The sequence below is a fragment of the Pseudoliparis swirei genome, chromosome 6, assembly GCF_029220125.1.
Source record: "Pseudoliparis swirei isolate HS2019 ecotype Mariana Trench chromosome 6, NWPU_hadal_v1, whole genome shotgun sequence".
Classification (NCBI taxonomy): Eukaryota; Metazoa; Chordata; class Actinopteri; order Perciformes; family Liparidae; genus Pseudoliparis; species Pseudoliparis swirei.
Genome location: NC_079393.1, coordinates 28,542,209 through 28,566,411, shown reverse-complemented (window position 1 = coordinate 28,566,411; position 24,203 = coordinate 28,542,209). Strand labels below are relative to the sequence as shown.

General features: G+C 46.1%; 3 protein-coding genes and 1 long non-coding RNA gene across 6 annotated transcripts in view; 1 reads left to right on the top strand and 3 right to left on the bottom strand.

The window, feature by feature from the left end:
* Window positions 1-6,331, bottom strand: part of sntb2 (syntrophin, beta 2) — a 31,048-nt gene extending 24,717 nt beyond the window's left edge. Inside the window, exon 1 of the mRNA XM_056415920.1 lies at window positions 5,522-6,331. Within this exon, the coding sequence (XP_056271895.1) occupies window positions 5,522-6,239 (718 nt within the window). The 5' untranslated portion in view covers window positions 6,240-6,331. The remainder of the gene's footprint in view (window positions 1-5,521) is intronic.
* On the top strand, window positions 6,062-6,586 carry LOC130194839 (uncharacterized). Its single transcript, XR_008831971.1, has 2 exons — window positions 6,062-6,153; window positions 6,329-6,586. It is a non-coding gene; the product is annotated as an uncharacterized LOC130194839 (long non-coding RNA).
* A 2,612-nt stretch (window positions 6,587-9,198) lies between these two features.
* chst6 (carbohydrate sulfotransferase 6) overlaps window positions 9,199-24,203 on the bottom strand; it is a 72,601-nt gene continuing 57,596 nt past the window's right edge. Inside the window, exon 3 of the transcript XR_008831951.1 lies at window positions 9,199-9,507. The gene's annotated coding sequence lies outside the window, so the exon portion shown is untranslated. The remainder of the gene's footprint in view (window positions 9,508-24,203) is intronic.
* The window catches only part of spire2 (spire-type actin nucleation factor 2), a 40,262-nt gene continuing 29,334 nt past the window's right edge, over window positions 13,276-24,203 (bottom strand). For 2 of the 3 annotated variants that reach the window (XM_056415894.1, XM_056415896.1), the window contains exons 9-14: window positions 22,257-22,461; window positions 16,278-16,405; window positions 16,011-16,148; window positions 14,230-14,297; window positions 13,823-13,850; window positions 13,276-13,377 (exon numbers count right to left, since the gene is read on the bottom strand). In XM_056415894.1, the coding sequence (XP_056271869.1) occupies window positions 13,276-13,377; window positions 13,823-13,850; window positions 14,230-14,297; window positions 16,011-16,148; window positions 16,278-16,405; window positions 22,257-22,461 (669 nt within the window). The remainder of the gene's footprint in view (window positions 13,378-13,822; window positions 13,851-14,229; window positions 14,298-16,010; window positions 16,149-16,277; window positions 16,406-22,256; window positions 22,462-24,203) is intronic. The other variant, XM_056415895.1, reaches the window with a different exon arrangement.

Below are 24,203 nucleotides of genomic sequence, written 5' to 3'. Positions count from 1 at the left end.
TCTATTGTTCATCTGGTCACATGACATCTATTGTTCACCTGGTCACATGTCATCTATTGTTCATCTGGTCACATGACATCTATTGTTCACCTGGTCACATGACATCTATTGTTCATCAGGTCACATGACATCTATTGTTCACCTGGTCACATGACATCTATTGTTCATCAGGTCACATGACATCTATTGTTCACCTGGTCACATGTCATCTATTGTTCATCTGGTCACATGACATCTATTGTTCACCTGGTCACATGACATCTATTGTTCACCTGGTCACATGACATCTATTGTTCATCTGGTCACATGACATCTATTGTTCATCTGGTCACATGACATCTATTGTTCATCTGGTCACATGACATCTATTGTTCATCTGGTCACATGACATCTATTGTTCATCTGGTCACATGACGTCTATTGTTCATCTGGTCACATGACATCTATTGTTCATCTAGTCACATGACATCTATTGTTCATCTAGTCACATGACATCTATTGTTCATCTGGTCACATGACATCTATTGTTCATCTAGTCACATGACATCTATTGTTCATCTGGTCACATGACATCTATTGTTCATCTGGTCACATGACATCTATTGTTCACCTGGTCACATGACATCTATTGTTCATCTGGTCACATGACATCTATTGTTCATCTGGTCACATGACATCTATTGTTCATCTGGTCACATGACATCTATTGTTCATCTGGTCACATGACATCTATTGTTCATCTGGTCACATGACATCTATTGTTCATCTGGTCACATGACATCTATTGTTCATCTAGTCACATGACGTCTATTGTTCATCTGGTCACATGACATCTATTGTTCATCTGGTCACATGACATCTATTGTTCATCTGGTCACATGACATCTATTGTTCATCTAGTCACATGTCATCTATTGTTCATCTGGTCACATGACATCTATTGTTCAGATGAAAGTCTACACTTCAACCACATATTGACCGATTCATTTAAAATCCAGTGCAGTCGTGTAAATAGGAAACATTGTGTGACAGTTTAAATACTTCTTGCCCTGACATTTGTGGAGACGTTCAGTTCACCTTCAGTAGCTAGCGTAGCATAGTCGTGCTAACGCTACTTAATCCCAAATCCAATGGAAACATATCTGTGGCTGTTTGTGGAGGGAGCTTCCTGGTTGGCCCACAGAAACACATCGCTCCTGCAGCCCTCTGGTCGTGACAGACGGTCCCTCCAAGAGGAAGCATTCCCCTGACCCCTCACACCTGCCCCGCCCTCACCTGGGCCAGAGGAAGAGCCTTTGGGAAAAGTGGACACAGTAACGTGTTTATCTGCAACACCATGAAAGTACATGCGTGAGTTTCAAGGCCAGTGCATTCAGTGTATTTGTTTATGTGTGTCAACTTTCCACAGGAGGATAAAGCAGATTATGGAGAAAAAACAAACAATAATCACAACCGTCATTCTGTAGTGGAGTAGTGACTGTTAAAGATTACAAATGTCCCCACAGAGGCTTTCTGCTCGGGCAGCGGCAGGACGAACACGCAATCTGTGTTTGTTTGTCAGTAATACGTTTCCGTAGCTGATTCCTCCATCACGCTACACTGTGACCTACAAATCCTTTTTAAATCGGCAAAAGGGGCGCTAACGGTAAGTCGTTAACGTCAACTGTAAAAGTGCCACTAACGCTGATTAGTTAACGTGAGCTGTAAAAGGGGCCCCAATGATAATTGTTATCGTTAGCTGTAAAAGGGGCGCGAACGGTAATTAGTTCACGCTAGCTGTAAATGGGGCACTAACGGTAATTAGTTAATGTTGGCTGTAAAAAGGACGCTAACGGTAATGGGTTAATGTTAGCTGACCAATTACCGTTAGCTAATTACAAAAGGTACATTACAAGCTCCAAACAGTAAAATTAGTATTATTAAAGTAGTAATCCTGTAGAATGTAGCTTCGGGTGAGTCACAGCAATATAAAATAGATATTAAAGTAATTTTATTATGGTATGTAATTATTAACTAAACTGTTTTCATGGCTGTCATTTAGGGTTATTTTGATTATTAATCATTATGTTGATACATTTATTGTTGATTTAATAATTTATTCTTGTCCAAGAAATCAATGAAAATGTTTTTTAAAGCAAAAGAGTTGTACTTTTACTAAAACATACAATGTAAAGTCCTCAGAAGAGTGTTGTCACTGATATCCAGAGCTAACTCCCACAATGCATCGCATGCTGAATCAAAGCCACGGTTAGTCAAACTCTTTATCATCTACGTCACATTATTATTTACTTTCACTAGATTTGAGTTGAATGTACTTCCGTGTGTGTCCACTGGAGGCTCTCGGTCACGTTATATAACGCTCTGTTTCTATTGGTCGGAGCCTTGAGGGTCAAAAGGGCGGCGGGCCGAGTGAAGTCTGTCTGAGGGAGTCCAGATGTTCACCGGGTCTCTTCCGTTTCTACACAGCTGGTTCACGCAGCTCAGAGCGTCACGACGCAATACAGGTGGTGGAGAGGAGGACGTTGAAGAAACTGGTGTCCATATTGGACCACCCTCTCCACCCTCTCCACCACCTCCTACAGGGACAGAGGAGTACTTTCTCCAGACGTCTCCTCACGCTCCGCTGCCACAAGGACAGATACAGGAGAACATTCCTGCCGACGGCTATGAGGCTCTACAACAGTTCACCTCTTGCCAGATCACCCTAACCCTTCTTATATTTGTGTTTTTTATTTTATTTTTATTTTTTATTCTTGTGTTGCTGCTACTGGCTCGACAAATTTCCCCTTGGGGATTAATAAAGTATATTTCTATTCTTCTTCTATTCTTCTCAATACACACTATAAATATAAATATATAAATAAATATACTCTCGATAGCTCACGGGGACAGGCGGAGGGTAAACTACTGATTATTTACATTTAGACTTATTTTTTGTATTAGAAATGTTCTGAATTTGTACTTGTAATTATGCAAATGAGGCATTATTTTATTAAATATGTCACAAAAAGTCCTACATTACCAGAACATAAATAAGCTAGGTTCAACATTCTTGTTTAATTTTATTGTAAAATTCTTTGATTCGGTCAAAAGGTTTTTTTCACCCTATAAATCAGAAAATGCCGACAAAATCCTTTAAAGAGTTTTTAGAATTAAATATGATATCTGAACGAACCGCTGAGTAGAAACCTTTAGAATACAGAGAGGGATGACAGTGGAAGGCTGTAAGACAAATAAATAAATATACACATGATGCATCGATGGGTAACTCTGTTGGTGTTCTTGTCTTTCAACTGGAGAGAAGACGTCTCGACTCCTCAGAGGAGGAGCGTCTCAAACCAGAAGCTCCTATCTGAGGCCGCTCCGGAGACCCAAGAGATAAAGGGAAACGTCAACACAATGATCTGGTTGCTCAAGGAAGTCCTCTGACCTCAGTGTGACCTCAGTGTGACCTCAGTGTGACCTCAGTGTGACCTCAGTGTGACCTCACGCATTCATTTACAACCGTTTTACCAGTGCCGTGTCGTGTTGGTGCATGCAACAACCTGAACGTGTGTATTCAAAGAGCTAACATCCTCCTCTAGCGATGATGTCATCAGCACGCTCTCCCACAGGAGCTCTCCACACCTACAATAATGAACCGGCTGCATAGGAACACGACAAATGGCGGCGTTAAGGCAGATAAAGGCTCAAACCAGGGAGGTCTCATCACGTACTGCAGAAAAGAGACACAAATAATGGAAAAAGTGACATAACAGTGGAGTTACAGTGAAGTCATATTAGTCATAAATCACGTGTTTGCAGCACAGAACACGAGTTCTTCAAGTCGGGAAACAAAACGCGTCCCGTATGAAGAGTGGGACCATTTCTTGAAGCAGGTTTTAATAAAACTCCATCGATTGACATCTCAGAGATTTAGTGAAACTACCTTAAACAACTGTAATAACCTAGAGGCGCCTGAACACATCATCGCTCTGGGGGAGGAGCCAATACCATGAAGACCAGACCATTCAGCTTTGAGCTGAGGGTGGTGGTGTAGTGGTGGTGGTGGTGTTGGTGTGGTGGTGGTGGTGTGCTGGTGTAACCATCCAGGCCGTTGACCTTTGGCCTAATTATGCACATGCAAGGCAGAGGTCAGGAATGTGGGGCACCTCAGCTAATTGTGAGGGGGGGGGGTGTAGTAATGTGTACATGGCAGGAGGGGGGGGGGGTATGTGTACACGGCATGGGGGCCGTCTGGATGAACTCCTCCAGCCACGTTGTTTCCTTCTCAGAGTGGGGGGGGGGGGCACAGACAGCCGCCTCCGTCTCTAACTGACAAACAGTGACAGGCAGCTGACACATTCTTCTGACCCCCCCCCCATCATCTGAGTCTCTTCTGATTGGTTGAAATCATTTGGTCTGAACACGCCTCGTGGTAAATGTGCCGCATGGATGTGCTCGTCCCCTCGTCTCCTCGTCTCCTATTCCCCTCGTCCCCTTGGCTCCTCGTCAGTATTCAGCCGGCGTTTCTTTCCAAGTCGTTAACCGCTTGCTGCATTCAGACGTTCCTGGCCTGAAGTTTCCTAACTCCTAACCTCCTCCTCCTCCTCCTCCTCCTCCTCCTCTCTGCCGATGGAGCTGCTCTACATCAGCGTTACGGACCCTGACCCCGAGTGGACCGTCAGCTCTTCCTGAGTGACCCGGCTCAGAGCAACAGAACCGCTCATGAGATTCTACGAACATCAGGATTCACAGGGCCAACAAGTAAATGTGTCGTTTTCAACCGGTTACAATGATAAATAAATAAATCTGTTTGAGGAGAACGAAAGGGACGGACTCCTACACTTCCCCTTCACGTGGTCAACGTGGGTCGGTCAGAACCGAGGAGTCAGAACCAATAGAAACATTAAATAATAAACAGGTTCGTCTTAGGGAGCCGTTTGAAAACAGCGAGCGGCCTGCAGTTGGCCCCCAGGCCTGCAGGTTGGCCCCCAGGCCTGCAGTTGGCCCCCACTGATTCAGGGACATCAAGTGGTTGAAGAAGAGTTGTTTGTATGTTCACTGCTCGTCTTCATCGAGCTGCAGACATTCAAACAGACAGACTCTACCCCCAGCGGAGGCTGCTTAATCAAAGGCTTCCTGCTCTGCTGGTTTGATCCAGGCCCTGAGGTCAGAGGTCACCTGGTTGGTGTGGATGCTGTAGGACCAGGGAGGCGTTGCAGTGATGCTTGCTCTGGTAAAACCCCAGTGCCGGTATTTATTTGTCATTTACTGATTTATGTATTTGTATTTAAGAGTCAGAGTTCAGACTCCTGTTTGTATTCAGGTCAAAGTATTAACCGGCCGCCGTAAGGCCCCTGAGGGGTCAGGCCCCTGAGGGGTCAGGCCCCTGAGGGGTCAGGCCCCTGAGGGGTCAGGCCCCTGAGGGGTCAGGCCCCTGAGGGGTCAGGCCCCTGAGGGGTCACGCACGGCGGCGTGCAGCCCGGACCACAGCAGCCAGATCGCGGCCTAAGTCCTCGCCCTCGCGTGGCCCACTTACCCTCCAGCGTGACTTCTTTCCCCGCCTTCTTGAGCGCCTGCACCGCCAGGTCGTGCGTCGCCTCCCGGAGGTCGTTCCCGTTCACCGAGAGGATGGCGTCGCCCACGCGCAGAGCCCGGCTCTGGTCGGCCGCGAGCCCCGGGAAGATCTTGGAGATGAGGATGGGCATCCGGTTCTCGCGCCCGCCCTTGATGCTGATCCCCAGCCCGCCGGACTCCTGCTTCACGACCCGGACCTTCCGCACCGCCTCCGAGGAGCCGTCCAGGCTGACGGGGGCGTCGCCTTGTCTGGACCCGGAGCTGGACCCGGGACTCCCGTAGCTGGAGCCGGGGCTTCCGAAGTCAGTGTTCGTGCCGTTATTCGGGTACTTCCCGGGGCTGTTGGGACCGTAGTTCCCTTCGTGCTGACCCCGACTGACACCCCCGCGCCCCGGGCTGCCGCTGCGTCCCCTGCCCCCCTGGTTCTGGTTCTGGAGCTGGTCCGGACCGGAGCTCGGACCGCGGCTCCCGGGACTCGCTCCCGGGTCGTTTCCGTTCGACAAGCCATTCCTCAGGCCCGCCGACGAGTTGCTGTAGTCCCAGTGGTTTCCCCCCGGCGCCGCCGCTTCGGCCGTGAGAGTCAACGTTTCCCGGGTGAGTTCGGCGGCCACTCGGATCCAGCGGTCCCGGAGCAGAAGGTCCAGTTGCCCGTTCTTGTCCGCCCTGGTCCAGACCGCCATTCCGACTCGGTGAGCTGCTCCGAGGCGTTCACTCGAAACTCATCATCAACTTTTTACTCTTTTTTTTCTTTCTTTTTCTTTTTTTCCAGAGTGCGCGCGAGCAGCGACGAGGCTCCACCGGCCCGCGCGACACACCCACCGCGAGGCAGGGGCGAGGAACACCGGACGACCCCCCCCCAAAAGAACCGCGGGACGGGGGACAGAGGAGAACTACCGCGGCCGGCCGGAGACGCTTGTTGTCGAGTTCAAAAGCTCTAAAGCTGCCCGACTTCCACCGGAAAGTTAGCGGCAGCAAAACAACGGAACTTCCGGTATAACACAAATTCTAAATAAAATATATAAAAGACCGCGAAAATAGTTTGTGTTATCCTTGAGTCCGTGAACAGTGATAACAACAATTTAGTAAATATGTCACCTATGAATAATAGAATATAACAGAGTATAGAGAGCAATTAGGTGGAGAGTTTTGTGAATGTAAGAGCTGCTGAAGTGGAGATGTTTGGACATCATTAAAGATATAAATTATAAAAGGTACTTTTGCAAGACACAGGTGACGACTGACGACGGTCAATAAAAGAATAATAATACGTATCACCTTGAATCTACTCTCATTCATTCCTTGGGTTGGACATTTTCTTTATTACACGTTTTGGTGAATTTTGGTGGAATCTACTGACGGAAATAAACAAAGTAGTAAAATCTCCTAGTTTAAAAGAAGACGTGTTATGGAAGCAAAATGGTCCGATCTCAAAACTTAGAAGTGTTTCCTGGGAAGTCTTTCCTTAACGTACATACAAAAAATAATGAGGAAAAACAATTTGAATGTTTGCGCTACCATTATTTTGAAAGTGTAATCGCCTAACTTCCCGTTTTCACTTGTTCATTCGTTCTAACTTCACGCGGCTTGTCAGAAGAGTGAACTCAGAGCCGGATGACAGGCAACCAATAGACACGTCGACCTGACGTTTTTTATTCATGAAGAAAGGGGCGTGGCCTTATGGATCCAGTGACGGGACAAAGCCTCCTGACATCCACCCACTGGGCCCCCACAGCCTCACACTCACGCCTAACGACAGGCTCACTGCAACTACTCATATTCATATCCGTGTCCATTCAAAGTTTGTTTTCATTCTGTCACAACCAATGTATTGCATGGTCACATGACGAGGAGATGACGCAGATACAGGGGGGGGGGGGTCATGGGGGGTCATGGGGGGTCATCTCGGGCCTATTTTCACTTTCTCACCAGGTGCCACTTCGATTATATTCTGGACAAGCTGAAGAACAATAAGATGTATTATCACGCCAGGAGATATTGAGGTTGTGTGTGTGTGTGTGTGTGTGTGTCTGTCCACGGCCTGTCTCGCATTCTGCCGGACCAGAAGGCATCATATTTGGGGCCTCCAGTTCTGAGTGTGTGCTGGAGGACCTCTCGTGGTTGCAATGACTCTTTTATTTCCCGTTTTATACCTCCGCTCGCCGCCTGCTGACTCATCACCCACGCCACCACGCCCAGCGTCACAGCAGGGGTCAGACCACCTTCCTCGTCATGGTGGTCTTTGTAGTTTATTGTCTCTTTGTAGTCATGATGTGTCTCTTTGTAGTCATGTGTCTCTTTGTAGTCAAGATGTTTCTCTTTGTAGTCATGACGTGTCTCTTTGTAGTTTTATTGTCTCTTTGTAGTCATGTGTCTCTTTGTAGTTTATTGTCTCTTTGTAGTCATGACGTGTCTCTTTGTAGTTTTATTGTCTCTTTGTAGTCATGTGTCTCTTTGTAGTTTATTGTCTCTTTGTAGTCATGACGTGTCTCTTTGTAGTTTTATTGTCTCTTTGTAGTCATGTGTCTCTTTGTAGTTTTATTGTCTCTCTGTAGTCATGTGTCTCTTTGTAGTTTTATTGTCTCTTTGTAGTCATGTGTCTCTTTGTAGTTTATTGTCTCTTTGTAGTCATGTGTCTCTTTGTAGTTTTATTGTCTCTTTGTAGTCATGTGTCTCTTTGTAGTTTTAATGTCTCTTTGTAGTCATGTGTCTCTTTGTAGTTTTATTGTCTCTCTGTAGTCATGTGTCTCTTTGTAGTTTTATTGTCTCTTTGTAGTCATGTGTCTCTTTGTAGTTTTATTGTCTCTTTGTAGTCATGTGTCTCTTTGTAGTTTTATTGTCTCTGTAGTCATGTGTCTCTTTGTAGTTTTATTGTCTCTTTGTAGTCATGATGTGTCTCTTTGTAGTTTATTGTCTCTTTGTAGTCATGTCTCTTTGTAGTCAAGATGTGTCTCTTTGTAGTCATGTGTCTCTTTGTAGTTTTATTATCTCTTTGTAGTCATGATGTGTCTCTTTGTAGTTTTATTGTCTCTTTGTAGTCATGTGTCTCTTTGTAGTTTTATTGTCTCTCTGTAGTCATGTGTCTCTTTGTAGTTTTATTGTCTCTTTGTAGTCATGATGTGTCTCTTTGTAGTTTATTGTCTCTTTGTAGTTTTATTGTCTCTTTGTAGTCATGATGTGTCTCTTTGTAGTTTTATTGTCTCTTTGTAGTCATGTCTCTTTGTAGTTTTATTGTCTCTTTGTAGTCAAGATGTGTCTCTTTGTAGTCATGTGTCTCTTTGTAGTTTTATTATCTCTTTGTAGTCATGATGTGTCTCTTTGTAGTTTTATTGTCTCTTTGTAGTCATGTGTCTCTTTGTGGTTTTATTGTCTCTTTGTAGTCAAGATGTGTCTCTTTGTAGTCATGATGTGTCTCTTTGTAGTTTTATTGTCTCTTTGTAGTCATGATGTGTCTCTTTGTAGTTTTATTGTCTCTTTGTAGTCATGTGTCTCTTTGTAGTTTTATTGTCTCTTTGTAGTCAAGATGTGTCTCTTTGTAGTCATGTGTCTCTTTGTAGTTTTATTGTCTCTTTGTAGTCATGTGTCTTTGTAGTTTTATTGTCTCTTTGCAGTCATGTGTCTCTTTGTAGTTCAATTCAATTCAATTCAGTTTATTTGTATAGCCCAATTTCACAAATTACAAATTTGTCTCGGAGTGCTTTACAATCTGTACACATAGACATCCCTGCCCCAAAACCTCACATCGGACCAGGAAAAACTCCCAAATAACCCTTCAGGGGGGAAAAAAGGGAAGAAACCTGCAGGAGAGAACAGAGGAGGATCCCTCTCCTAGGATGGACAGATGCAATAGATGTAATGTGTACAGAAGGACAGATTTAGAGTTAAAATACATTCAATGAATATGACAGAGTGTATGAATAGTTCATAGTAGGCATATTCCACGATGGAGACCTCCACGATCCATCAGGCAGATGGCGGTGGGGAGGAGGAGTGGGCGGAGTCTCAACAGGACAGTGGCGTAGTCATGAGCAGGAATTCCACGACCCAGACGATCCATCAGGCAGATAGGATCTATGCCGTCTCATAGGGTCCGATGACCCCATGAGACGAAAGTCAAAAGGACTTCGGGAGAAAGCAGAGTTAGTAACGTGTGATTGAGAGATGAAAATTAATCCTTAAGGAGAGAAAAAGAGGAGATAGGTACTCAGTGCATCCTAAACGTCCCCCGGCAGCTATAAGCCTATAACAGCATATCAAGGGGCTGGACCAGGGCAAACCTGATTCAGCCCTAACTATAAGCTCTGTCAAAGAGGAAGGTCTTAAGTCTACTCTTAAACGAGGTGACTGTGTCTGCCTCCGGACTGAAATTGGAAGCTGGTTCCATAAAAGAGGAGCTTGATAACCAAAGGCTCTGGCTCCCATTCTACTTTTTAAGACTCTAGGAACTACAAGTAGTCCCGCATTTAGTGAGCGTAGCTCTCTAGTGGGCAATATGGTACTACAAGCTCCTTAAGATATGATGGAGCATCACCAATCAAGGCTTTGTAGGTTAAGAGAAGAATTTTAAAAGTGATTCTTGATTTTACTGGGAGCCAGTGCAGAGCAGCTAGTGCAGGAGTGATGTGATCTCTTTTCTTAGTTTTAGTGAGAACACGAGCTGCAGCATTCTGGATCAACTGGAGGGACCTAAGAGATTTATTAGAGCAGCCTGCTAATAAGGAGTTGCAGTAATCCAGTCTCGAAGTAACGAACGCGTGAACCAATTTTTCTGCATCTTTTTGAGACAAGATATGCCTGATTTTTGAAATATTACGTAGATGAAAGAATGCAGTCCTTGAGATTTGCTTTACGTGGGAGTTAAAGGACAAGTCCCGATCAAAGATAACGCCAAGATTCTTTACAGTGGTGTTGGATGCCAGGGCAATGCCGTCTACAGAAACCACATCACCAGATGATTGATCTCTGAGGTGCTCAGGGCCGATTAAAATTACTTCGGTTTTGTCTGAGTTTAACATCAAGAAGTTGCAGGTCATCCATGTTTTTATGTCTTTAAGACATGCTTGAATTTTACAGAGTTGGTTGCTCTCCTCTGGTTTTATCGATAAATATAGTTGAGTGTCATCTGCATAACAATGAAAGTTTATGGAGTGTTTCCTGATAATATTGCCCAAAGGAAGCATGTATAAGGTAAATAAAATTGGTCCAAGCACAGAACCTTGTGGAACTCCGTGATTAACGTTGGTGGTTATCGAGGCCATCGTTTACAAATACAAATTGAGATCGATCTGATAAATAGGATTTAAACCAAATTAGTGCCGTGCCTGAAATGCCAATCGACTGCTCCAGTCTCTGTAACAGGATGTCATGGTCAATGGTGTCGAATGCAGCACTAAGGTCTAACAAGACCAGGACAGAGAGGAGTCCTTTATCTGCTGCCATTAAGAGGTCATTTGTAATTTTCACCAGTGCCGTCTCGGTGCTGTGGTGTTTTCTAAATCCTGATTGAAATTTCTCAAATAAACTATTATGATGTAGAAAGTCGCACAACTGATTTGCACCACTTTCTCAAGGATCTTGGAGAGGAAGGAGGTTAGAGATCGGTCTGTAGTTAGCCAACACCTCTGGATCCAGAGTGGGCTTCTTCAGGAGAGGTTTAATAACAGCCACCTTGAAGGAGTGTGGTACGTGGCCTGTTAGCAGAGACACATTGATAATATCTAATAGAGAGCCGCCAATTAAAGGCAAACGTCTTTAAGCAGCCTCGTCGGGATGGGGTCCAAGAGACAGGTAGACGGGTTCGAAGTAGAAACCGTTGAAAATAATTGGTCACGGTTGATAGGAGAAAATCCCTCCAAATATACACCAGGGCATACAGCGGTTTCCAAGGCCATTCCACTTGAGGACAGATTGGCACTGGTTATGGGCAAGAGATTATTAATCTTGTCCCTAATAGTTAAAATCTTTTCATTAAAGAAGTTCATAAAGTCATTACCACTAAGGTTTATAGGAATGCTCGGCTCCACATGTATTGTCTCTCTGTAGTCATGTGTCTCTTTGTAGTTTTATTGTCTCTTTGTAGTCATGTGTCTCTTCGTAGTTTATTGTCTCTTTGTAGTCATGATGTGTCTCTTTGTCGTTTTATTGTCTCTTTGTAGTCATGTGTCTCTTTGTAGTTTATTGTCTCTTTGTAGTCATGTGTCTCTTTGTAGTTTTATTGTCTCTTTGTAGTCATGTGTCTCTTTGTAGTTTTATTGTCTCTCTGTAGTCATGTGTCTCTTTGTAGTTTTATTGTCTCTTTGTAGTCATGTGTCTCTTTGTAGTCATGATGTGTCTCTTTGTAGTCATGATGTGTCTCTTTGTAGTCATGTGTCTCTTTGTAGTTTATTGTCTCTTTGTAGTTTTATTGTCTCTTTGTAGTCATGTGTCTCTTTGTAGTCATGATGTGTCTCTTTGTAGTTTTATTGTCTCTTTGTAGTCATGATGTGTCTCTTTGTAGTGTTATGTCCTCCAGTAGCACTGTAGTGTTGACATTTAGAATGTCAAAGTATTTCAATGAGTGCCCTATGAAGGGTCGTTGAGGTGGTTGGGGGCCCAGCTGTGTTGGGGGCCCCGCTGTGGTTGGGGGCCCGGCTGTGGTTGGGGGCCCCGCTGTGGTGTGACTTTGGGAGGAAGTGTGTGGGACATGACTTCACTTCCAGGTCCAGGGGGTTCGGCAGCGACTGCAGTTTGTATCCTCTCATCCTCTCACGCTAACGGGTCAAAGGCAGCACATCAGCTCCTAGTGGTGGTGAACATGTGGCCCCCAGGGGCCCGAGGAGGGCCCGGAGCCACGGGACCGGCCGAGGCCCCGGGACCGCTGATCTGAAGTCAACAGGCAGAGTCGTTTGTCGCTTCATTTTATTGCAGTCGAGGTTTAGTTCGTGTTTACAAAACCAGAGCCGATATCAAGAGAGAGGTGGAGCTTCATCATCATCATCATCATCATGCTGGGTCAGAAGGTTCTGACGCTCCGATACATTCACAGTGTCAGCGGCTCTGAAGACGCCTCGCTGGGCAGCAGCTACGTCGTCTCTGTGCCCGGAGCGACAGACGTGACAACAAACAAACAAACGAGGCCACCACAAAGCGCTGAGACGCTACACGGGTTACATGTGACTACGCCTCAAACCTCCACCTCCACCTCCTCCACCACCACCTCCTCCATCTCCACCACCACCACCTCCTCCTCCACCTCCTCCACCACCACCTCCTCCATCTCCACCACCTCCTCCTCCTCCACCTCCACCGGGCACTTCCCTCGTCCGTAGGCTGACGGAGCAGCTCCTTCCTCCTTCTCCCTCTCGTGAGGGCAGATGGCTGGTTGGGGCGGCTGTTGATGTGAGGGAGGAAGTGGTGAGATGACACAGGAGGGTTCATCTGCTCATTGTTCATTGGTGAAGGCAGCATCAGCGATAGTGACATGCTGAGGCTGCGAGGAGAACGGGGGGGACAGGCGAGGGCGCTGATCTGTGCTTGGGCGTGTGGCTTCACTGGCGTTGGGGGTTGGTGCGAGAGGGCGATGGTGAGGCGGAGCTGTGATGACCTGATCATGTGGGTAGGGGCGGACAAATTCTGCAGCGGCGAGCGCCTGCCGTCGGGCGACAGGTGGGCGCCTGGGGGTGATGACGTCACCGCGAGGAACGAAGAAGAGGAACTCGTATGCGTCTCCCTCTCCAGAACTCACTTGTACACCTGGCTCTTGCGGCCGTGGCTCCTCGGGCCGCTGTGGAAGCCAACGGTGTAGACGGGGATGTGGGCCATCTTCTTAGAGGGGATCTTCATCTGAAGAGAGGGAGAAGAGAGAGAAGAGAGAGAGAAGAGAGGGAGAAGAGAGGGAGAAGAGATAGTAGTTAGCCTGATGCTAACATAGTAGTTAGCCTGATGCTAACATAGTAGTTAGCCTGATGCTAACATAGTAGTTAGCCTGATGCTAACATAGTAGTTAGCCTGATGCTAACATAGTAGTTAGCCTGATGCTAACATAGTAGTTAGCCTGATGCTAACATAGTAGTTAGTCTGATGCTAACATAGTAGTTAGCCTGCGTAGAGAGAAGATGAAAAAGGATCTCAGGACGACGCCGGTTCTTATACCGGCTGGGGGTCATCCGAGGTCACAGGTGACTTTGTTGTTATTAAGACTCGACCTGCGCGAGACGGCAGATATCCAGGAGGATGAAGTAGAACGGTGTCATACCTTCATAACATGTCATGATGAAACCAGACGTACCTTTGCACTGCAGGAGCCGCACACAGATCTGTGGAGGAAACACAGATGAATCCACGCGTCCTGCCAGAGGTCAAGTCTGACCATCGGAGGAGGTCCAGAGCTTCAGGAGCAGCAGTTATCATTATAATCATGAATATAACATACATTACAGCTGTACTCAGATGAATTCAACAAGTGTCTCTTATCTTCATCTCTACAGACAGAACGATGAGGATGAACTTCTTCATCGTGCCTCAGCCGCTGGTGATCAATCAGAGATCTTTTTAACCTCAGCAACTGTTTACTGCACATTAGAAACTCTCTGAGCTTCATGTGGATCTGCTCTCCTGACGACGTGTGAGTGAGTTCTACCGGGTCCAGACTCACGGCTCTGAAGCTCTGAGGTCAGAGGCTCTGGAGGTTCTGACCTTTTACACAACAAGCAGGTCGACGGCCACGAGAAGAGAGGAAACTTCACCCTGCAGCAGCAGCACACCTACACACACACAGACACACACAGAGAGACACACACACACACACACACACACAGACACACACAGACACACACACACACAGACACACACACAGAGAGACACACACACACACAGAGACACACACATAGACACACACACACAGACACACACAGAGAGACACACACACACAGAGACACACACACACAGAGAGACACACACACACAGAGAGAGACACACACACACAGAGAGACACACACACACAGACACACACAGAGACACACACACACAGAGACACACACACACACAGAGAGACACACACACACAGACACACACAGAGACACACACACACAGACACACACACAGAGAGACACACACACACAGAGACACACACAGAGACACACACACACAGAGAGACACACACACACAGAGAGACACACACACACAGAGAGACACACACACACAGAGAGACACACACACAGAGACACACACACACAGAGAGACACACACACACACAGAGAGACACACACACACACACAGAGAGACACACACACACAGAGACACACACACACAGAGAGACACACACACACAGAGAGACACACACACACACACAGAGACACACACACACACAGAGACAGAGACACACACACACAGAGAGACACACACAGAGAGACACACACACACACACAGAGACACACACACACAGAGACACACACACACACACACACACAGACACACACACACACAGAGACACACACACACAGAGAGACACACACACAGAGACACACACACACACAGACACACACAGAGACACACACACACAGAGAGACACACACACACACAGAGAGAGACACACACACACAGAGACACACACACACACACACACACAGAGACACACACAGAGACACACACACACAGAGACACACACACACAGAGAGACACACACACACAGACACAGAGAGACACACACACAGAGACACACACAGAGACACACACAGAGAGACACACACAGACACACACACAGAGACACACACACACACAGAGAGACACACACACACAGAGACACACACACAGAGACACACACACACAGAGAGACACACACACACAGAGACACACACACACACACACACAGAGACACACACACACAGAGACACACACACACAGAGAGACACACACACAGAGAGACACACACACACACAGAGACACACACACACAGAGAGACACACACACACAGAGAGAGACACACACACAGAGACACACACACACAGAGACACACACACAGAGAGACACACACACACAGAGACACACACACACAGAGAGACACACACACACAGAGACACACACACACACACAGAGACACACACACACAGAGACACACACACACAGACACACACACACAGAGACACACACACACACACACACACACACACAGACACACACACACAGAGACACACACACACACACACACACACACAGACACACACACAGGTTAGAGTAGCCCAGCACAGACACACACAGACACACACACAGACACACACACAGAGACACACACACACACACAGACACAGACACACACACACAGGTTAGAGTAGCCCAGCACAGACACACACAGCACACACACAGAGACACACACACACACAGACACAGACACACACAGGTTAGAGTAGCCCAGCACAGACACACACACACACACACACACACACACACACACAGACACACAGTGGGGGGGCAGCCGGTACCTTGCCTCTCCTCAGGTTGTTGTAGAGCTCTTTGTTCTGAAGGAACTTCTCCATCTCCGCTTTGACCAGCACTCGGCGCACGTTGATGACCTCATCCACCGTCAGGGCGAGGCTCTCCACGGGGTGGCTGAACTCCTCCTGGGGGGGGGGGGGGGGAACAGCAACTTGTTCAGGTTGTCATCATCGTGGAGCGTCGCTCTGTCTCCTGGGAGAGTCCGGCGCTCGTTCAGTGGGTTTGCAGTGGGAGCGACTGGGATTCTGACTCACCATCCACTGGTTCTCGTCTGCAGCCCTGGAGCAGGACCGGGGGTCCGATCCCTCGGTGGTCTCGTCCACTGAGCTCAGGGACAGGCGGCCCGGAGAGGGCGGCACCCAGCCGTGAAGAGGGTAGGAGGCTGAGGTCAGAGGTCAGAGGGGATGGGTTGACAGGTTAACATTCAGATCACCTGGAAGCTGATTGGCCCTCCAGAGCTACGAATGGGGACAGATGAAACTGGTCTGGCATTGAAGGAGAAGGCCGCTAACACAACGATGATGACCCCCCTCTGTCAAGGCACGTTTCATGAGACTATTGAAGCCGGACGGCTCAGCTTGTTGTGATGAGGATCTGTTCAGGTGAGGGCCCGGTGGACGAGGCCCTCACAGGTCTTGTCTGACAGCATCATGTAACAGGAATAAAACCTTTTCCTTGACCTTTCACTTGACCCGGTGTGTTATCGTGTCATGTGACTTGTTGCCAGGTGGAGTTACAGTTCCTTTGTTATCTAAAATAATTATAATTGATTTAGACGACGTGGATGCAACAAGACATTTCTGAACGGACCAATCCGATGCTTCAAATAACAATCTGAGTCTGAGTGACCATAAACGAGCACTTTAGTGCGACCCTCGTGACTAATGTCATGAGTCGCGTTGAGAGACAACAAAGCGGCCCTTCACCAGGGGAACTAAATACGACCAAATCTAATGGAGACTAACGAGTCCATGAATTACACATCAGCCTCTCTGCCCTTCAGACGCCGTCGTGTATTATTCATCGTGGCTCGGCCCACGCCGCTCCGTCTGTAACTTAGATCCCAGTGAGAGGTCTGCTCGCCTGAGGGGCTCAGAGGGCCGGCGGTGGGAGGGGCTTAACAAACAGACGGAACGGGGCGCCTCTCCCACCCGGCGAATGGAAGGTGTCAATGTGTGTCTACTGCAGCGTGAACAGGTACCATCCTCACAGTCACTCTTCACCATCAGTCTACAGTAAGGGCCCCGCACCGCACACGGACCCCGGGGCCTTTGCTTAAAAAAGAGACCAACATCATTACAAAGAGATGCAAAAAAGCTGCAGATGGACTCAAACTGACCACAAAGAGTCACACAACAACTACAAAAGACCAAAACGACAACAGAGACTCAAAACAACCACAAAGAGACCAAAACAACTACAAAGAGACATAAAAGGACTACGAAGAGACACACAACGACTACAAAGAGACACAAACAACAACAAAAAGAGACACAAAACAACTGCAAAGAGACATAAAAGGACTGCGAAGAGACACACAACAACTACAGAGACACAACACAAACTACAAAGAGACCAAAACAACTACAAAGAGACACAACACAAACTACAAAGAGACACAAAACAAACTACAAAGAGACAAAAAACGACTACAAAGACACACAAACGACTACAAAGAGACCAAACAAACTACAAAGAGACACAAAACGACTACAAAGAGACCAAACGACTACAAAGAGACCAAAACGACTACAAAGAGACCAAAACAACTACAAAGACACAAAACGACTACAGAGAGACCAAAACGACTACAAAGAGACCAGAACGACTACAAAGAGACACCAAACGACTACAAAGAGACCAAAACGACTACAAAGAGACACAACGACTACAAAGAGACACAAAACGACTACAAAGAGACACAACACGACTACAAAGAGACCAGAACGACTACAAAGAGACTCAAAACGACTACAAAGAGACCAGAACGACTACAAAGAGACTCAAAACGACTACAAAGAGACACAAACGACTACAAAGAGACACAACAAAAACTACAAAGAGACACAAAATGACTACAAAGAGACATAACAGGACTACAAAGAGACACAAAACAACACAATGAGACACAACACAAACTACAAAGAGACACAAAACAAACTACAAAGAGACAAAAAACGACTACAAAGAGACACAAAACGACTACAAAGAGACCAAAACGACTACAAAGAGACCAAAACGACTACAAAGAGACCAAAACAAACTACAAAGAGACAAAAAACGACTACAAAGAGACACAAAACGACTACAAAGAGACACAACACAAACTACAAAGAGACACAAAATGACTACAAAGAGATGACAGGACTACAAAGAGACACACATCAACACAATGAGGCTTCACAGCTCCAAAGTCTTCCCGTGTAGCAGAGGCCTCTGTGACGGCGTCTGGCCGTGTGGGCCCGGCCTGCAGAGGCAGTCAGTGGAGCTGCTGATGCCCTCAGGCAGCCTCCTCCCTCCTCCTCTCAGTCCGACTTCATCAGCACATCTTGACATTTGATTAGCGTCGATGTAATCCTCCGTCTCCTCGGACTGTCGGACCGCGGCTCTCATTTCAGGGAGGTGCGGGTCATTGGTGAGGTCAGAGCTCGAGGTCGATGGGAGGCGTGAAGGTTTCCCCAACATGAGGCTGAGCACCTTCCCCTCCAATGCTAACGGATCAGCTGCTGGGCTTCAGCAGGACCCTCGAGTTGGTGCTGTGAGGCAGAGGAGCTGGATGGATGGTGTTAGGGCCCCCGCTTTAACCCTTTGTGGGTTTGATGGGTTCTTCATGTGTAAATTCATAATCACAATGTCCAAGACGCCGCTTCAGTGTCACTGCACTGCGCCACGGAGGCACAAAGCGGCAGGAAAACATCCAACATGCCCACTGAGGGGTTTGTTTTACTACTTTGGACTCCTGTAGATTTAGATATTGCCGTATGTGCATGTACGACGTCATTCCAGACCACTTGTGATATGATACAAGGGATATCTCTTAGTTTACCCTGTAAAAAGACAACCCCGTCGGGTCTGCTCTATTCTAAAGATTATAAACTATACTTACTTTCCCCTCTGTAAAAACCGTTGACTTTAACAGGTCAACAAAATGAAACAAGACTTCATCCAATGTTTACGTTCCTGTTGTGTAAATGTCTGAGCACGTGTCCAGGCGTAATGCGAGAACGCAGAATCTTTAAACACAACCCGTCAGACAACGTGGCCGGTGTGCGGGATTAACTGGTTTTGTTACGCGTGCATGAGGCAGATGTGCCGTAGGAGTGGCCTCGAGTTGCCTCTCAGGACCCGTTTCGACTAACTAGGAAATGCACATTTCCATCGCTTTGCCTCCGTGTCACGTTCTTTTGATGTAACGCTAATGTTTTAAAGACTAAACACGGATGACTTTGCTGTAAAATGTGAAACCTGTTCGGGAGGCTGTCGTTGAGACGCCGAGGACACGGAGCGAGGACAAAGTAGGTGACTCTGCTGGTGCCTGTTCAATATACGACTAACTTCAATAAGTACTTGACAAAATGCTCTTGTTGTCAGTCTGATATTTATGTGATACGTCGTTATCTGACGTCCAGTCGATGTGAGACCAGTATACTCTTCATACAGTGTGTCATGAAGCATGTAGCCCGTTGTTTACACCCAGCTCGCCCACCGCTGTCAGCTGGGAAACTGACAACACTGTGTGCTGTCTCACATCTCTTATGTTTTATATTCGAGACTACGGATCAACATATATCCTCGTAACTATACTCTACCCTGTGCAGCACTCACTGTCCAGATTAAACATGACTGTTACCTGTTGTTTTGTTACGATAAGGACACACATAACTACACACAGGAGTGAGCGTGTCTTTTGACACATGACGGGGGAGCAGCTTGCTCCAGCCTTCATTTAGGATTTCGACGGCATTAACGAAACGTTTTCCACCTTCATGACGATCATATCACTTGTTCACTGGCGATAAAAAAATTAAAAAAATGGATTAAGATTAACGCCAAGAATCGAACCTGCGATCATCTGCGACCACAGGGCCTCCTAAGTGGCATCCCAACTACCATTGAGCTATAGAGGAATATGGGTTGATTACAGTCAGTTTAAGTTTTAGATGAATAGATAAATCACTCATAGTGATAATCAGTAACTGCGTTTCCTATTGTCGCATCAACTTTAATGCACAAAGCGGCTGTTGCCTATGCAATCACGTATTTGAGTTAGGTGGGTCTATGATGTTAGAAGAAAAGGCAGTCGGTGTTAGAATATATTTTATACATATTAATGTCTTCCAAAGTTACGATATTACTTACTTAATTTGCTCAGTCAGTTTTTGTTATTGTAAAGTACATTGTAATGTAAAGCGGGTAATCGGGTGAAATACCTATAGCTCAATGGTAGTTCACAAGCAACGAACAGAACAGCAGGTGCACAAGACGGCTGTTCGATTCTTTGAGAAATCCGTGTTTTAATTTTTTTTAAATTGTCGTTGTAGATATTTTGTTATCACCAGTCAACAAGTGATATGATCGTCATGAAGGTGGAAAACGTTTCGTTAATGCCGTAGAAATCCTAAATGAAGGCTGGAGCCAGCCGCTCCCCCGTCATGTGTCTAAAGACACGCTCACTCCTGTGTGTAGTTATGTGTGTCCTTATCGTAACAAAACAACAGGTAACAGTCATGTTTAATCTGGACAGTGAGTGCTGCACAGGGTAGAGTATAGTTACGAGGATATATGTTGATCCGTAGTCTCGAATATAAAACATAAGAGACGTGAGACAGCACACAGTGTTGTCAGTTTCCCAGCGGACAGCGGTGGGCGAGCTGGGTGTAAACAACGGGCTTCATGACACACTGTATGAAGAGTAAACTGGTCTCACATCGACTGGACGTCAGATAACGACGTATAACATAAATATCAGACTGACAACAAGAGCATTTTGTCAAGTATTTATTGAAGTTAGTCGTATATTGAACAGGCACCAGCAGAGTCACCTAATTTGTCCTCGCTCCGTGTCCTCGGCGTCTCAACTACAGCCTCCCGAACAGGTATCACATTTTACAGCAAAGTCATCCGTGTTTAGTCTTTAAAACATTAGCGTTACATCAAAAGAACGTGACAGAGAGGCTAAGCGATGGAAATGTGCATTTCCTAGTTAGTCAGACGGGTCCTGAGAGGCAACTCGAGGCCACTCCTACGGCACATCTGCCTCATGCACGCTACCAAGACCAGTTCATTCAAAAACCAGTTAATCCCGCACACCGGCCGGTTATCATCAGACGTCCCAGTGCAGAGGTGAGGCCGCCCCACTGGCTGCTGGGAGGTGAGGCCGTGATGAGGTTTTAGGAGCAACAGTGACACCGTGTGGTCATTCATGTGACTGACACCCTTTTGGAAGTGAGAGGACTTTCTTGTTTGTATTCAGAACTCTTTTTAACCACACCCCTCATTTGGAAGCTGAACAACCGGAATTCATTTCCTGCATCGGGCTCATTGTTTCTGATATACATTTACAAAGCTACAGAATCAATAATCTCTCTGAAATAACTTCTTAAAAACACATTTTTACAGACTGGAAATTATTGTCTTTATTTTATTTCTGAGCTTCTTTTTATTGTCATGACGTTTCCTCTCTTCTCCCGTTGTCAGATTGAACTCCATGACCATCGCCTGTTGCCAAAGATACTGTCTACATGCTGTACTTCTGCTTTCTGTAGACACATATGAGTCAAATCGGCCAAAGAAATCAGTTTCAAGAGGCCACAGTGACCTTTGACCTCAGTCCGTCCTTGGCATGCACACCATGCACACAGCTCGTGCCCACAAGTGTTGCTATGGCAACATGAGTTGTAAATGGCCATAAGGGGTGATTCACTCATTAATTGTTAAAAACTGAATACAGTTATTCCCAAAGTAAAAAAAAAAGGAAACGTGCAAATAACTCTTTGTAGATCCAGACTTGTAGTAATCTGTGAAGTGGCTCATCGGGCTGAGACTGGAGGCCCTGGAGGCTCACAGGAGGCTCCAGGGCCTCCGGTCATGATGTCTGAGGGATGCATGAAGCTACGAGACTCCATTACCAGCTTCATGCTCTCTAGTATCTCAAGATGTGAAGCACACGGGCAGCTGTGAGCTTCACAGTCGTGCCGTGTGCATCAGGGCTGAAGGAGGAGCCACACACTGACCTCTGTGGTAAGCAGGTGGGCCGGCCCCCGTCAGGGTCCTGGACCGAGGCCGCTCCCCCCTCAGCCGGACCGCCGCCCCCAGCGAGGGGGGGGTCTCGGAGCGCAGCAGGGCCAGGTCGTGCTCCGAGAAGGACCGGTCCCTCTTCAGGGGGGGCGGCGGGCTCTCCAGCCCCCTCAGCTCCCCACTGTCGGGAGACTCCTCCTCCTTTGAGAAGAGGGGAAGAGTGGAGGGAGGAGAAGAAGAAAGGAAATGAGGAGGAAGACACAGACACTCTTTTTCTTGTTGTTTCATTTTGTGTCACTTTGAAGTTGTTTTGTGTCTCTTTGTGGTCGTTTAGTGTCTCTTTGAGGTTGTTTTGTGTCTCTTTGAGGTTGTTATGAGTCTCTTTGAGGTTGTTTTGAGTCTCTTTATGGTTGTCTTGTTTCTCTTTGTGGTTGTTTTGAGTCTCTTTGAGGTTGTTTTGTTTCTCTTTGTGGTTGTTTTGAGTCTCTGAGGTTGTTTTGTGTCTCTTTGAGGTTGTTATGAGTCTCTTTGAGGTTGTTTTGAGTCTCTTTATGGTTGTTTTGTGTCTCTTTGAGGTTGTTTTGTGTCTCTTTGAGGTTGTTATGAGTCTCTTTGAGGTTGTTTTGAGTCTCTTTATGGTTGTTTTGAGTCTCTTTGTGGTTGTTTTGAGTCTCTGAGGTTGTTTTGTGTCTCTGAGGTTGTTATGAGTCTCTTTGAGGTTGTTTTGAGTCTCTTTATGGTTGTCTTGTTTCTCTTTGTGGTTGTTTTGAGTCTCTTTGAGGTTGTTTTGTGTCTCTGAGGTTGTTTTGTTTCTCTTTGTGGTTGTTTTGAGTCTCTGAGGTTGTTTTGTGTCTCTTTGAGGTTGTTATGAGTCTCTTTGAGGTTGTTTTGAGTCTCTTTATGGTTGTTTTGTTTCTCTTTGTGGTTGTTTTGTGTCTCTTTGAGGTTGTTTTGTGTCTCTTTGAGGTTGTTATGAGTCTCTTTGAGGTTGTTTTGAGTCTCTTTATGGTTGTTTTGAGTCTCTTTGTGGTTGTTTCGAGTCTCTGAGGTTGTTTTGTGTCTCTTTGAAGTTGTTATGAGTCTCTTTGAGGTTGTTTTGAGTCTCTTTATGGTTGTTTTGTTTCTCTTTATGGTTGTTTTGAGTCTCTTTGTGGTTGTTTTGAGTCTCTTTGAGATTGTTTTGTGTCTCTTTGAGATTGTTTTGTTTCTCTTTGTGGTTGTTTTGAGTCTCTGAGGTTGTTTTGTGTCTCTTTGAGGTTGTTATGAGTCTCTTTGAGGTTGTTTTGAGTCTCTTTATGGTTGTTTTGTTTCTCTTTGTGGTTGTTTTGTGTCTCTTTGAGGTTGTTTTGTGTCTCTTTGAGGTTGTTTTGTGTCTCTTTGAGGTTGTTTTGAGTCTCTTTATGGTTGTTTTGAGTCTCTTTGTGGTTGTTTTGAGTCTCTGAGGTTGTTTTGTGTCTCTTTGAGGTTGTTATGAGTCTCTTTGAGGTTGTTTTGAGTCTCTTTATGGTTGTTTTGTTTCTCTTTGTGGTTGTTTTGAGTCTCTTTGAGGTTGTTTTGTGTCTCTTTGAGGTTGTTTTGAGTCTCTTTATGGTTGTTTTGAGTCTCTTTGTGGTTCTTTTGTGTCTCTTTGTGGTCGTTTAGTGTCTCTGAGGTTGTTTTGTGTCTCTTTGAGGTTGTTATGAGTCTCTTTGAGGTTGTTTTGAGTCTCTTTATGGTTGTTTTGAGTCTCTTTGTGGTTCTTTTGTGTCTCTTTGTGGTCGTTTAGTGTCTCTTTGTGGTTGTTTTGTGTCTCTTTGTGGTCGTTTAGTGTCTCTTTGAGGTTGTTTTGTTTCTCTTTGTGGTTGTTTTGAGTCTCTTTGAGGTTGTTTTGAGTCTCTTTATGGTTGTTTTGTTTCTCTGTGGTTGTTTTGTGTCTGTGTGGTTGTCTTGTGTCTCTTTGCGGT